Source organism: Rhinolophus sinicus, linkage group LG03 (genome assembly GCF_036562045.2).
Source record: "Rhinolophus sinicus isolate RSC01 linkage group LG03, ASM3656204v1, whole genome shotgun sequence".
Classification (NCBI taxonomy): Eukaryota; Metazoa; Chordata; class Mammalia; order Chiroptera; family Rhinolophidae; genus Rhinolophus; species Rhinolophus sinicus.
The window spans coordinates 63,409,917-63,424,221 of NC_133753.1; the positions used below are offsets into that span (position 1 = coordinate 63,409,917).

Sequence of the window (14,305 nt, forward strand, 5' to 3'; positions counted from 1 at the left end):
GCCCCACGTAGCACCTGAGGACGTGTTCTAGCCCCATTGGGGCTGGGGTTCCAGGATGGATGGCCCAGCTGTGGCTACCCCTGGGCTTGACAAGATACTGTGGAGTGGCTCCGGGCTATCCTAGGGCCAGGCTTAGCACTGCCAGGGGAGGGTCCACATTTAGCCTAACCTAGCAGTAAGTAGGCATTTATCTTGTCGACCTCCTAAACTGCCATACTGTGTAAGTGTGTGGCATAGTGTCTGGAGAGAATCAGTGACATTGCCAACCTGTCACTATCAGCCAGGAAGCCTCTCACCTGGGTCTGTGGTCAACACTTCTGGGTCTCTCTAACTCCTCTCAGCCTTGCAGAAAGACCCCAGGTTCATGGTTAGGTTGCCAGGGCTCTGGACTAGCTTGGCCCCAGCTTTCCCATCAGCTCTCACTCTTCTAATTTGCTATAGACACGCCATAGCCAGGGCTGTCAGCAACGTACTCCTCATTCCGCTCATGCTAAGTCACTGAATGAATGATGCCCTGAATGTGTTTTGTCTCTTTGGGGTGGGAGACAGAGACCCTGCTCAGTCTCCAAGGAGTCTAGGAGGGGAGCTCCGTGCTGCATAGGCTGGTGCCCCGCTGCTCTGGCCAGGATAGCCATGGCCTTCAGGGCTGTGCCCATGTGGACACTTTACTTAGCAGCTAAATAACCCCTCAGAGGCTCAGACATGTGCATCTCCTGTGGTAACAGGGGTATCATAGGAGGATCAATATAAAGCCTTCACATTTGTAAACATCTATGGTTTCCAGAATTAATAAGTGGCTAGTGAGCACAGAAGAGGAAAAATGAATGTCAGCTGGGAAAGGGAAGAGTGGATCTGAGAAGGCTTCATGGAGGAGGTGGTCCTTCTCCTTGTTCCTTCCCCTCCAGTCTTACTGAGCCTCCAGGATCCCAGGCCGGGAGAGACCTCCACAGAAGGGACAGAGCTTACCTGGAAGTGGGGAGTAAAGCAACTGAAAACTGTGTCTGTCCCCCTCAGGTCCTGGAGGGTTGGAGCTGTGACTTTTTGCCCTGACCCCTCACCTAGCCTGGGTGATAAAAAGGAAAACAGCCATAGTAGCTCCTTGCAGGTGACTCCTGGTCTGGGATGTTGCTCAGACTCAGACGAGCTGGGAAATGTTCTGCTGTCCAATAACGTCCTGCTCCAATGGTCTCCTTTTAGCAAAGGTCCATGTATGCTATCACTGGGCTATCACCGGGCTGGGGTGAGCTCTGACATAGGTGTTGCAAGGAACTGTTGGATCCACCCAGATCTCTGGGAAGGAGGAGGTGGCATCACCAGCCAGGCCTGCTCTGAGAAGCTTTGGGGAGGGGAGTTCCCACAGGCTCCCTGGGAGCTGTCTTCCCCTCTTTAGTAGCTCAGACCTTGTAGGCTGGTTTTTTAGGGTATGCCTAACCCACGGATGGACATCACACCCAGCACTTCTGACTCTCCTCCCTACTCCTAGCTTCACCTCGGAGTCCGATCCTAAGAGACTATCTGTAACTAAATATTCTTCTGACTGATTTATAGTGATAAATTCTTAGGGTGTAGGGAGAGTCCTGAATTGACAGCTGAGGGTTTTGCTTTTGTCTCTGCTGTGTACTAGTCTAGGGCATGACCTAGATCAAGATTTTAGCTGATTTGGTTAACTCGTGGTGAAGGCCAGCCTCCACATAGTTGGAAAGCATGCTGCCCTTCAGTCAGGGAGACCGACACCTGAGTCCTGCCACTTCTGGGCTGTGTGACCCTGTGTGAGATGCAGTCTCTCTAAACTCAGTCTTCTCTGCAAAGCAGGCATAATAGGACCTTCCTCAGAGCATAGGTGGAAGGCTAGATGAGAACAGATGCAATGTGCCCAGTTTGCAGACAGGACCTGGCTTACTAGAGGAGGGTAATGAATTGTGTTCTCCAACTTCCCTCCCAAAAGTCCTATCTATAAAGTGAGGGGTTGGGGAAGGGTAATATTGGATTGCATCATAGCTAATCCTCAGAGTCAAGGGGCTACATCTTTTCCATATGAGCTGGCAAGAGCTCCCTGTCCTGAGGGGGTCTCCAGTGAAATGGAGTCCTGGCAAGATCAGCCCTAAGGACCAGTGCTGGGGAGGAGGCTAGAGTCATGTGTATCGGCTGCCTGAGAAGTGGTGTCCCAGACAACTGCTCTCCAGCTGTCCTCCACACACAGCTGTACTTGTTGTTAAAGTGTCTAGGTGCCCTTCTGTACTGGAGCCTGGAGTTCCAGCACCCACAGTGCTCCCTGTTCCTCCCCCCAGGGTCCCCCAGCGCCCCCATGAACTGCAGGATTCATGCCTGTCCCTGCTCCAGAGCTGCAGCCCAGCTGGCACGGAGCCTGACCATGCCTGTCGTTAGATACTTCAGCTTTCACCCTGATACCCAGACAGAGCGTCCTGTGCTAAGAAAAAGTCCCTGACGTTTTTACCCTTAGCACACCGGAAGCTACCCCATAAACTTGGGTTCCATAATCTTGCCGGTTTCTGGTTCCAGTTCTCATCGGCAGTCTCAGCCATGGTGCTTTGTTCTTTTGCATCTTTCTACTGTGTATCAATTACTGCTGGGGTCATGAATTTTTGCTTATCTCTAGCATGACTCCAACTGAGCATATTCTATCCAGAGCAAAATATGTACATTCATTTTAAACCAAGAAGGTAATTTTTCACAGACCTGGTTCCTGGAATCATCTGGGCCCAAGACCCAAGTCGCACGTCCCCGCAGCTTTCCTTTCTCCAGGCATGGCCCTCTGGGCTATCTCTCAAACCTGCCAGGCTCTCTCTCCCTGCTGGGAGATATAAGAGAACTTGGTAGAGAGCTTTGAAATTGGGTCTGTGTTGCAAATGCCTGGCCTAGAAGGTGTGCTCTGGGGTTCAAGGTACACCCCAAGGAGCCCTCTGTGGCTGTGAGAGATGGGAACTTCTCCCAGAACCCTTCCAGCTCTGATATGCTCTGGCTGGTTAAAAAAGAGAGAGATCGTGGAATGAGTCCATAGCATGCTGCAAGTGGAAAGATAGCCAGAGTATGGGGGTTATTTTGGGGCTTTGGGGAAATTCAGGGTAAAAAGAAGAATCCATCAGGAAAATAGATTTTACTAAGAGCAAAAGACGAAGGAAGAAGAGAGGTGGGCAAGCAGCACCTCTCTCTATGCCCGTTGAGGCCATGTTCAAGTGAGGTGACCGTAAAGTTGTGGTTCTGAGCACGGGCTTAAGAATTAGAATTTGATTCAAATTAGGATTCCTCTGATTCCAGTGGAATACCTGGGGTCAAAGAACTTAGGCTCAGATTCTCCATCTGTAAAGTAAGGCTAATAAGCACTGTTTCATTGGGCATTGTAAGGTTTGAGCAAGATAAAATGTAAAAGAGGGTCTATGCACAACACTTAGCCTATGGCAAACACTCAGCGGGTGGTAGCTGATGTGGTTATTGTTGCTGAGTTGGAGTAGACAGAAATGGTCGACCTCATTAGAAGGTATTAGGGTTAGATGTCAGCAAAGAGCTTTACCTGGAGGGCTGGGAGACCTCAAGTGAGTTCCTGCAGAAAGCTGTGAAGGCTCATTCCCTTCCAGTGAAGATACAAGAGAACCGGGCAGAGCTAAGGGCAGCCTCTCCTAGAGGCAGGAGAAAGGCTGTGATGACCAGAAGGACCATGGCCCTGGGTTCAGAGCACTTCAACACTCTGAAATGTCTCTAAAGGCTGACCCCTGCCTGGCTGAGGCCTTGGGCGGCTCCCCTCTTGGAGCCCTCTAGATGCCCTCTGAGAAAGTGGGCCAACAGGAACAGGCTTTGCCAGAACTGCTGTCCCAGGTGAAAGCGGACTCCTCCTTCCTCACCAGATCAGACCAGGACACTGCTCTGCCCAGGTGGGGAATGAGAAGTGAGGAGCCTGCTCTGCTCAGGGCCAGTCCGGCCAAAGGCCACAGCCATATTTCCAGAACCAGAGGAGATGTGGTTTGGGTGGTCTTTGGCCCAAGTTACAAGGCTCAAAAAAGAATCCTGTTAGAGCAAGTTACTGACCATGAAGATATTCAATATTTCAGAGTTAATTTTACAGAAGGAATCCTGAGACTATGTATGCCAGTCAGTTTGGCTTTTGTTCTGATTTTCAGGCAGCTGTTGGGGAGAGAGGAGGAAAAGACCCTAAAATTGACTTACATACTCTGGTATCTATCTCAGGGACTAAGTAACAGCCTTCCCAACAATCATTCTATTGTTGCTGATTAGAATTAAGCCCCAGGAGAGGCTGGAAGGACAGACATCAAAATGATAACAGTTCTCACGACAAGTAAAAAAAAAAATTGTAACCATGCGTGGTGATGGATGCTAACTAAATTTATAGTGGTGATTAATCACTATATGTATATATCAAATCATGTTGTACACCTAAAACTACTACAATGTTATATGTCAATTATATCACAATTCTTTTTTTAAAAGATAGTAACACCTTTATTATAAAGGGTTTATGAGGATCAGAAACTAAGAAAAGTATCTGACAAATAGAAACTATTCAATAGATGCTAACTATTACCAATATTATCTCTGATAATAGCCCAGGCAGATGAGCGATCTGTGGACAGTCTGAGTTGAAAATAAAAATAATTATAACATTTAGAAAACAAACAAACAAAAAGATAATAGTGATCATCTTTGCGTGGTAAGGTTATGGGGACTCTTTTTTTCTTCATCCTTTTATGTTTTTCCCCAAACCCCAATATTATTTTAAATAGAGAAGAATTGTATCCTCTTTAAAAGGTACACAGTGATTTAGCAACACAGAGTGGACTGTGTAGAGTGTAAAGCTTCTCGTTTGGAGGCCTCTATAAATATAGTCATTTGGTGGGTTGGAGGAGCTCTGCTGTGGGCATGAGCTGGGAGCGGGGGTGAAAGATTCATCTCGGCCTGGGTAATACTCTCAGGGAAGGGACTTCAAGTCCCGAGATCCAAACAGGAAATACATGAACAGAACAGGCCTGCCGCTGTCGCTATTGCAGCGTGTGCTGGCTGAGAGTGGGGCAAGGAGAAAACCCCTCGCCTCCGTGCCTGCGGTCTCCCGGGGCCCAGACAGTCCTCCAGGGCCCGGAAACATGGAATGCCTGTGGGGAAGACTTCCTGAGTCCAGGCACGGGGAGCCTGTGGCCTGCCTGAGCGGCTCTCCCCGTCGAGGCCACCTGCCATCACTGCCTGGATAGTGAGTCCACTGTCCTCTCAATCCACAGGAAGGGTTATCTCCGTGCCACCTGCTGACAGTGAGGGTCATCCGAATGAAAAACGTCCGACAGGCTGATATAGGTGAGTATCTTCCTTTCATTTCCCTCCTTCTCTGCCTAGAGGGCCTGGATGGAGACAGGCCCTGGCTGGAGAAATGGTGGGGTGTGTGTGTGTTCTACACTCAGGTTGTATTGCAGACTTTGGGGTTTATATCAGCCTTCCAGGCCCTTCCTACAAGCTATAACCTTGGCACTACTAGCCCCTGTGTTCTGCCTGCATCTAAGAGAACTATTTACCTCACTCTCTCCCCCGACTGCCCCCTCCCTAGTTTCCAGGAGTGCCAGCTTCTCCCACAGTGAGCACTCCTTGCTCCTGCATGAGTTTAGAGGGGCTATTCAGGGTGAAGGGGAAGGAGAGGCCCTTAGGCATCGGAGAGCCAATGGTCAGCCTAGTATCAGCGCTCCTTCTCAGGACATGGATCCCATACTGGGTTCTAGGGTCCATGCCAGAAACCCCACTATGCAGTTTGACGCACCAGGGCTGTTTGTGCAGTGTTTTCTTGCCACCTTACCTTCATCTTCCTCCCAGCCCCTGCGGCATTCCTCAGCCATGGGGGCCCAGGGAAGCCTCTGGCTTCAGGAAGAAGTGATGGCATCTACGTGGGCAGGATGCTCCCCTCACGCCTCTCTTTGGGGAAGCATTTCAAGAGATCGGGAGACAAAAAGCTCCTCCCTATGCTGCTGTCATCTCCCCCCATTCCAGAGAGGAAGCATGAACCCCAAGGAGGAGAAAGTTTGGGGCCAAGGCCCCACCGATGAGGGGATATCCGTACTCAGGAATGGTCCAAGGGCCACCAGCATTCCCCAAAGCTCTGTTATATCCCCACCACCCTGGGATTCAACTCATAGGGGTAGAGAATGCACACAGCCATGATACCAACAGTACGTTTTAACAAGGGGAGACGTCTCTGCCCAAAGCAGTAGTTATAGAATAGTCATAGAAGATGGCATTCTAATCTTGTCACTACAGCGTTTGGACACTACAGCATTTAGATGCAGAGGAAGACACTGCAAACAGAATAGCTAAGGAAGGCTGCGCTGGGGGTCTGAGGTCGGAGAGAGGCAGGGTGTGAGCATCCAGAGGCCCAGGGAGCCCAATCCGGGAAGGGGCCCTCCTAAAGGAGAGACAGGAACGCATGGCCAGAGCACCTGCTGGGGGCCAGTCATCCAAACACCAAGTGATCTGCCAACAACCTGAGGGGAGTGCTGTGAGGTCCTTTTGCACATGCCGGTTAATGAAAGCAGTCTTTGATCCCAGGTCTGGGGAGCTGAGGAGTAGAGGGGACAAGCCAGGAGAAGGAGGCTGGGGCCAAAACTGGAGGGCAGGGAAGCCAGGCAGAGGAGAAATCAGGACCTAAGTGATGGGGCACCTGAGTTCTTCAGGAGGCGATTGGAAGACTTCCCCAGGGCTCCTATGCAGATTGTGCTGAAGCTTAGGTGGGGAGAGGCTGAGAAACTTGCTGGGAAGCTGTCACTGTAATGCAGGGATGAACGCAGAGGGTGGAAGAGGGAGGGTGCTGGAGCCCCAGAGAAAGCACAGGGATCAGGCAGGATTCAGACCGAGTGCCCTGGAGGGTGAGTGTACAGAGCCCATGGCAGTAGGCACAGTTCCAGCCATCACCCAGCTTGGGTCTGGTTCTGCCAGGAGGCCAGCAGGGGGCTAGGGATTGCTCTTCTGGCTTCTGGGGCTTTCCAGACCACCAGTGAGTTATCTGAGGAGTCTGGAAGTGTCCCGCAGGCATGGGACCTGGCTGCCTCTTTCACCTTTTTTGCCCATGCCACAGTGGGTCACTCAGACACTTCATCCCACTCCCCTCAGGGACAGCCATAGCTCCACACACCCACTGGGGCACTCACCTGCCCCACTTCTCTCAAGGTGTGTCTGTCTCAGCCCTGTGGGTCCTCCTGGCTGAACACGCTCATAGCGTGCGTCTACCTGCATGCGTAGACCTTCCCACTGTCCAGGGCCCTCTGTCCTCACCCTGCCATATCCATCACCAGAGGTCGGGGACAGGGGAGCAGAGTAACTGGCTGAGGTCTGGCTCCACCACCTCCTCTTCCCCTTCTCCTTTCCCACATGTCCCCTGTACACAGGCTGCCTTTTGGGTGTACCTGGTCACCTTTAAGCACCTCTTGTTTCTTTTTTCTTCATCTTCCCTGAGGAACAGGGTTGGGGAGCATGCATGGTGTTTGGGGGTGCCAGCCCAGACACGTTGTGTCTGGACTCCATGTTTGTCACTGGCTGGGCTTGTGGCTGCCTTGCCTGGTGAGGTTTGAGATTATCCTGAGGCCTTCCAGGTCCTGGGTTACCCTTGCCCAGAATGTTCCTTTCTAGCTTGGCTCAAAAACACACTGCTCTCTGGTTTAGCCTCTAACGTGTGTCTGAGTTTCCAAGAGTTCAAGGAGCCTGAAAGGAGTGAGATTCAGGGATGACCTTCCTCATCAAGGAAGGTGTCACCCAGACCTGGGCCAGGATTGGGAAGGAGTTGGCCCAGAAACCTCACAGCTGTCAATAGTTCTTATTCCTCTTGGGAAAACAAATTAAAATGCAAACCAGCACCCAAGGGAGTATGAGGCAGTTGTCTACAGAGGTATTAGGAAGACAGAGTTCTCAACATCTGTAGGCATCACTGAGTCATCTTTGCTACCCGCATTCCAGGAAAGGAGACATGTCATTCATACGACCACGCTCTGTCACTCCACAAGGAACAAGGATTAGAACCCATCTATGCCAAGGGAATCCTCTGCAGTCCCTGGAATTCTTAGAATTGGGTCACCATTGCTTAACCATTCTTCAGTGCCAGACCACAGTGACTATCCTACAGTCAGAGATCCTTACAGTTAGCTAATGACTCCTGCCACAGATTTCCGTCTCGGCCTAGCCAGATTTCCTCCGTCATCCCTCCCTCCCCAGGATTACCTCCCCTCCTTTGGGCTGCCCTCTCCTTCTTTCCAACTGGTGGGGGAGGAGGCAGGAACAGCTCTCTGCAAAAAGACTGAAAAACAAATTAACATTTGAAGTGTGGGTGTCTGATCAACCCTGTCTCTTCCAGGAGTATTTTTATCTTAACCAGAGGTTTAAGCCTTAGACCAAAAATACTGGGATTTTATTTATTGGGTTTAAAGGGAGGATTTAGGCATGGGTTGATCATAGGAAAGGGATTTTATAGGGAAAGGGGCCTTTACTTGGTCCATTATCTCATGCTAAGCAAATAGGTGTGGAATTGGTGGGGTACCTGCCTTCAGGCTCCTCATGTATAGGAGGCAGACCAAAGGCGAATGTTACAGGAGGAGGGGCCAGTGTCCAGGAAAAGCCATGGGAGAGGTCCAGGAGGACGGAGCAGGTCCCTGGGGAGTCTCCCTATGGGCAGAACCATTAGACATGCCAACTTGCTTACCTGTATGTGCAGTGACTCAGCCCAGAATTTCTGGGATACTGATACAGCCTAATAGCAGGAATTGGGCTTTTCCATTGATTCTTTTACTCAACAAATGTCTACTAAGTGCTGACACACGGTCTCCCGGGCCTGGCAGTGTTCAGGGTACAGTGGAGACACACACTCCGACCTGCTGTTGCAGTGCAGTGTAGCCAGTGCTCCATCAGGAGAAAAAGAGAGGGCTCTAGTCTGAGACGAGCACCTGGCCCAGATGTGGGGGCTCAGGGAAGGCTTCCAGAGGAACTTCCTCCCACACCTTAAGGGGCTAGCCAAGGGAAGGTTGGGGCAAAAGTGGAAGAGCAGGGTATCCTAGGAGGAAAACATGGCAAGACATCATGGCACCCTCTGAGACTGACAAGTGATTGGGTTTCACTACAGTCTCAAGTGCAAGTGTAAGCGCCTGTGTGCGCATGGACGTGTGTGTGTGCGGACATGTGTGTGTGGACATGTGTGTGGACATGTGTGCGTGCATGGACACGTGTGTGCACGTGGACATGTGTGAGCATAGACGTGTGTGTGGACGTGTGTGTGGGTGGACATGTGTGTGTTCATGGACATGTGTGTGGACATGTGTGTGCGAGGACGTGTGTGTGCATGGACATGTGTGCATGGGCGTGTGTGTGCGTGGACGTGTGTGTGTGGACCTGTGTGTGCATGTGGATGTGTGTGCGTGGACATGTGTGCACATGGTCATGTGTGTGGATGTGTGTGTGCGTGGACATGTGTGCACGTGGACATGTGTGTGGATGTGTGTGCGTGGACATTGTGTGTAGACGTGTGTGTGCGTGGACGTGTGTGTGCGTGGACGTGTGTGTGCGTGGACGTGTGTGTATTTGGGGGCAGGGCAAGGTGCTTCTGTAGGGATGGTGAAAAGATAAGGCTAAGGACTCCTTCCTGAAAGCAGATGGGAGCCATTAAAGGATCTTAAATTGGGGAGTGACATCGTTAGATTTAAAACGATACCTCTGGTTTCCCTTGAGAGAAAAGACTAAAGTAGGACAAGATAAAAGGCAGCGCACAAGGGGCAGCAGATATGAAGGTGCCTAAACCAAAGCAGTGGCAGTGCAAGGAGATGTGGATGGGGTGGAGAGCTCAAAAGAGTTAAATCAATTCCATGTGAAGGTCAAGGATGATACTTAGTGTCTGGCCTGGACACCTGAGTTGACGATGAGGAAGAACAGGTTGGACATGGAGGAGATGGTGGAGATGATGAGGTCACTATTTTTGCTATTGATTCTGTTGGGTTTTGGTCATTCTTTGTGTCTGAATTAAGTGATGATTATCCCATGTAAAGGATAGTGACCTTTCACCTTTGTTCAATGGGAGGAGGGCTGTGAATTCCAATTTGTGAAAGGTGAGTCCTCAAAGATTAACCAGTCATCGGGGGTAAAATCAGAAGCTAGGGATATTTGTGATGCCGTCCATGGTTATTAACTCTGATAAAATTCTCAGTGCAGTGGCAATGCATGTAGGAATAAATCAGTCTGGGGATACACCTCTCACAGGATATTATTATAAACAACTGTGACCTAATTGGATCAGTCCTAACAGTACAGAACTCCCACCTCCACATGAGCTTTACCATCTAGAGGACTCTCTGACACTGGAAACTACTGAATTTTCTCCTTTCTACGTATCTGGTGTAGGACCTGGGAATTACCCCAGCAGATTGTCAGGAGAGTGACAAGGGCAGCCATGGCGCCTCTCCCTGCCTCCTCCCAGGTAGAATGGATGCAGGGAGCCAGACTGGGCTGCTTTTTGTTGGATCACTGTGCCTTCTGGTGATCCAACCAGAAGACCTGGGAGGACTTCTTCCACTTTGGGAGGGCCTGCTGGGACCACAGCCTTTGTCGCTTCTCCAGAGCATGTCCAGCATCAGCACATTTGAATTGTTCATTTCGAATTTAAAAAAAATAAGTATAGGGCTTCAGACATTTTTTGGGTCACGCACCTCATGCTAGGAGACCAGTGCAGGCACCAGTGGGTGCAGTTGAAACATTTAGTTCTATATTGATAGTGGTCCCTGCTCCTAGACCCTGCTGAATAGCTCATTCCTCCCAAGCCTCTTCCCTCTGGGGCTCTCTGGGGTGACTCACAACAGACTGTCCCTTTTAATCCATGCTTCTTCTCATCCCAGAGGAAAAACTGGGCCCTACTTTGGTTTTCCTAATGGCTTGGGCTAATACAAGAGAAACTGGACACTTTGGGACTGGTCCTTCAGATCTTTCCCTGACAGAGGTAACACTGTAGCCATACCTTTGCCTGTAGCCAGATCAGCAGGTATTTGCTCAAAGAACCAGGATGCTTCTGATAAGAGCCAGAGGCCATCTGTGTCCATGAGAAGGGTCAGTGAGACCTGGGTCCCCCTCTGTGAAACCGCTACCCTGCAGTCTGTGACCTTCTCAGGGTTCTGGGACAAAAGTCTCTGGAGAGTGAGACCCATGAGTCAGGAGGGGACGTGAAGGTGATACAAGGACTTGCACTGGAGGTGACTTGCCTGGAGTTCCCTTCTGACTCCACACTCTCTCCTCTCTGGACCTGGGTTGGCACCTCACCCTTCCCTCCCACTCTTGTCTTCATTGGACAGTAAGCCAGACAGACTGCTATGTGAGCCTCTGGCTGCCTACCGCCTCTCATGAGAAACAGAGAACTAGGACCATCTCCAACTGCTTAAACCCAGAGTGGAATGAAAGCTTCAACTTCCAGATCCAGACCCAAGTCAAGGTGAGACGTGAAGCACTGCACCTGTCAGCCCTGCCTGCATTTCCGGCCCCCTTCCTGCCTGCTTGTTCTTCTCCTTGCTTGTGAGTCCTTCTAATGCTCATTTGTTTTTCTTTCTACCTATTCATTGTGATCCCATCGACCTACGTTCCTACTCACCCACTCCTTCCTTCAGCCTCTCTCGTGTTTGTCACTCTCTGAGTTTACTTATCCTTCTACCTTCTTTCCTGTCCCTCTTGTCCTTCTACCTAATTGTTTCTGGAATTGGGTGTCTCCTCCCCCAGTGTATTTCCCACACCTTCCAGAACATACGCCAAGCAGGAGAATATACAGAAGAGAAGAGCCATTCTAGTCACTAGGTCCAAGTCCAGTCTAATTCCTTCCAGAGGGCTTTCTCTAACTTAAATTCTTTTTAGATTGCTTTATTATTTCTAGTTCCTTGGGTATGTGTTCTTTCATTTGTTGATTTATTATTTCACGGTGTTAGTCTTATTCAGATATATGGTGATTCAGGTATATTGAGTTCACATCTCCTGCAGGAGAATTATCCTTTGAGCATCCTGAGTTGTGAGAGCCTCAGCAGAGGGCTTCTTAAGACAAACTTGGCCTCATCATGGAGGCATCAACCAGTCTTGGAACACTTGAGGTCTAACAGCTCTATCCAGCTTCCTGCTGTCATATTTTAGGGATGTTTATCTATTTCTGGTTCATGATGAGTTCTTTCTATATTTATTGTTTTAAAAATATATTTTCTATCATACACATGGTTTTGGTGAGACAGGGGGATCGGTGTAGGCTCAATCTACCATCTTGAAATCAGAATTTGGGCTTCCTTTGTCTAAAGATCTAGGGAGCTGCTGAGTTGGTTCTGGGACACACCTGAATTTCTAGTAATGACAAGGTAAACAGATCTCATTCAGAACCACCTCACGTCCACCAAACAGGGACCGGAGAGGCAAACCCAGACCTCACCCACGTCTCCCGGGATCCTTAGAATAAGAGGCCTCAGAGGTTAATCTATGTCACCTGAGACCATTGACCTCAGAGTTCAGTCAGATGACAGAGTAGCTGCTCAACTCTTGAGGTCCCTAATGCAACCTCATGAGGGGCTGATGAGCCAAAGGATGGCGTTCCACCACCTCACTCCGACCCTATCCAGTATCACAATGCTTATAATCTTTGCCACATCACTCCTCTGCAATGTTAAGATGTTAACTTCCTTGATCTGGGTTTTCTAACACCACAGGGGCTGTCTTCAGCTCCTGAGGCCCCAGTGCTGAACACATTGCATATCCTGGCAGGAGTCTTGCTTGCTCTGCCCTTCTACCTTTCTGCCAAGTAAAATGAAATCCCTCACACTTCACAGGCCCCTGCCAAGCTTGCAAAATTCTCCAGTAAAAGAGTCAGAGCAGAGGTGTAGGGAGGCTTCAGAGAGTTGGAAAGGACTTAGTAGGTACTTTCCTCCCTTCATTCATTTCCCTACCAATATCCCTCACATCTGAGCAGGGATCTTTGTTCCAGCCCCTGTCCCTCAGACTCACCTCCTGGCTGGGACTAGGAACAGATCAATGGGTCAATCAGTCATGGTAACCAGACCTGCCTTCTCCTCTAGAACGTGCTCGAGCTAAGCGTCTGCGATGAAGACACAGTGACACAAGATGACCATCTCTTGACAATTCTCTATGACCTCACCAAGCTCTGCTTCCGAAAGAAAACCCATATGAAGTTCCCACTCAACCCAGAGGTGGGTGCAGCTGCCCAGCCCCTCAGCTTCTGCCTCATAAGGAGCATCTGGTCTTTCCCATGATGCCTTAATAGCCAACTTGGGGGAAGATAACACTGCTGGTTCACAGCCCAGTGCTATTGTGACCTCGTGGGAATTATTTAATTCCTCTGAGCGCTGTTTCCTCATTTATAGAATGATGATGACAGTACCTACCACATAGGGCTGTTTTGAGACCTAAATGGGAAACCATGATTAAGGCACCCAGCACTGTCCATGGTACAAACTGGAGACGCACTAAGTGTAGCTTCCCTTTTCTCCTTTCCCTCCCTCAGCGGCCTGCTGCTGGGATGGTCCCAGGAGACAGCGGACATAGGAGAGTAAAGGCGGGCAAATCTGCAAATCCGAGAAAGTCAGAGCTGGAAAGGACTGAGAGGTTATAGATTCAATCATTAAACAAATACTTGAAGGCCTACTATGGGCAAGGCACTGTTCCAGGCACTGGGGACACAACAGGGCGTAAGCATCCCTGTCCTCACCTGGCTTATATTTCAGTAGGGAAATTAAGGTCCAGTGAGTAACGACTTGCCTGAAGTTATACAGTAAGAGGTGGGAAGGAAGAGGTGAGGGAAGAGGCCCCAACCCTTCAGAGTTGAACTTTCTGGAGGCAATATCTCAGCTCCCCTTTGCCCCTGGCACTGAGCCTTTTGGGAGGGCAGGAGAGCAATTGAAGTAGAGTCTCGAGGGTAAACGATGAAAAAGAAATGTTCTGGGACAAAGGGGTTTGCATGCTGGGGCTTGGGGTCAGCTCCATACCCTGGCCCTTCCCTGGAGGTTCAATGATGTCCCTAATGTCAAAGACTTGGGGACAGAGGGAGGTAGAGGGAACAACAAGAGCCAGGAACAGTTGTCTCCACTCCACGTCAGCAGGACAGCTTCATGGGAAGGTTGGGGCAGGTGCACAGAGGCTCCTGGGCAACTCACAGCTCAAGGCTGCCCTCTTTTCCTCCCCCTGCAGGGCATGGAAGAGCTGGAGGTAGAGTTCCTGCTGGAGGAGAGGTGAGTAGACCCCAGCACCCAATGACTCCCCCAGGGTCCTGACCCCCAAGTAGCATTTCAGAGCCTGGTCC

General features: G+C 50.1%; 1 protein-coding gene and 1 long non-coding RNA gene across 2 annotated transcripts in view; one reads left to right on the forward strand and one right to left on the reverse strand.

Annotated features, from left to right (window-relative positions):
• Positions 1-14,305, reverse strand: part of LOC141570597 (uncharacterized) — a 53,511-nt gene that overhangs the window by 25,934 nt on the left and 13,272 nt on the right. The gene's annotated exons all lie outside the window — the stretch shown is intronic.
• PLA2G4E (phospholipase A2 group IVE) overlaps positions 1-14,305 on the forward strand; it is a 59,846-nt gene that overhangs the window by 25,378 nt on the left and 20,163 nt on the right. Inside the window, exons 2-5 of the mRNA XM_019725422.2 lie at positions 5,244-5,316; positions 11,319-11,455; positions 13,065-13,196; positions 14,194-14,234. Of these exons, the coding sequence (XP_019580981.2) occupies positions 5,244-5,316; positions 11,319-11,455; positions 13,065-13,196; positions 14,194-14,234 (383 nt within the window). The remainder of the gene's footprint in view (positions 1-5,243; positions 5,317-11,318; positions 11,456-13,064; positions 13,197-14,193; positions 14,235-14,305) is intronic.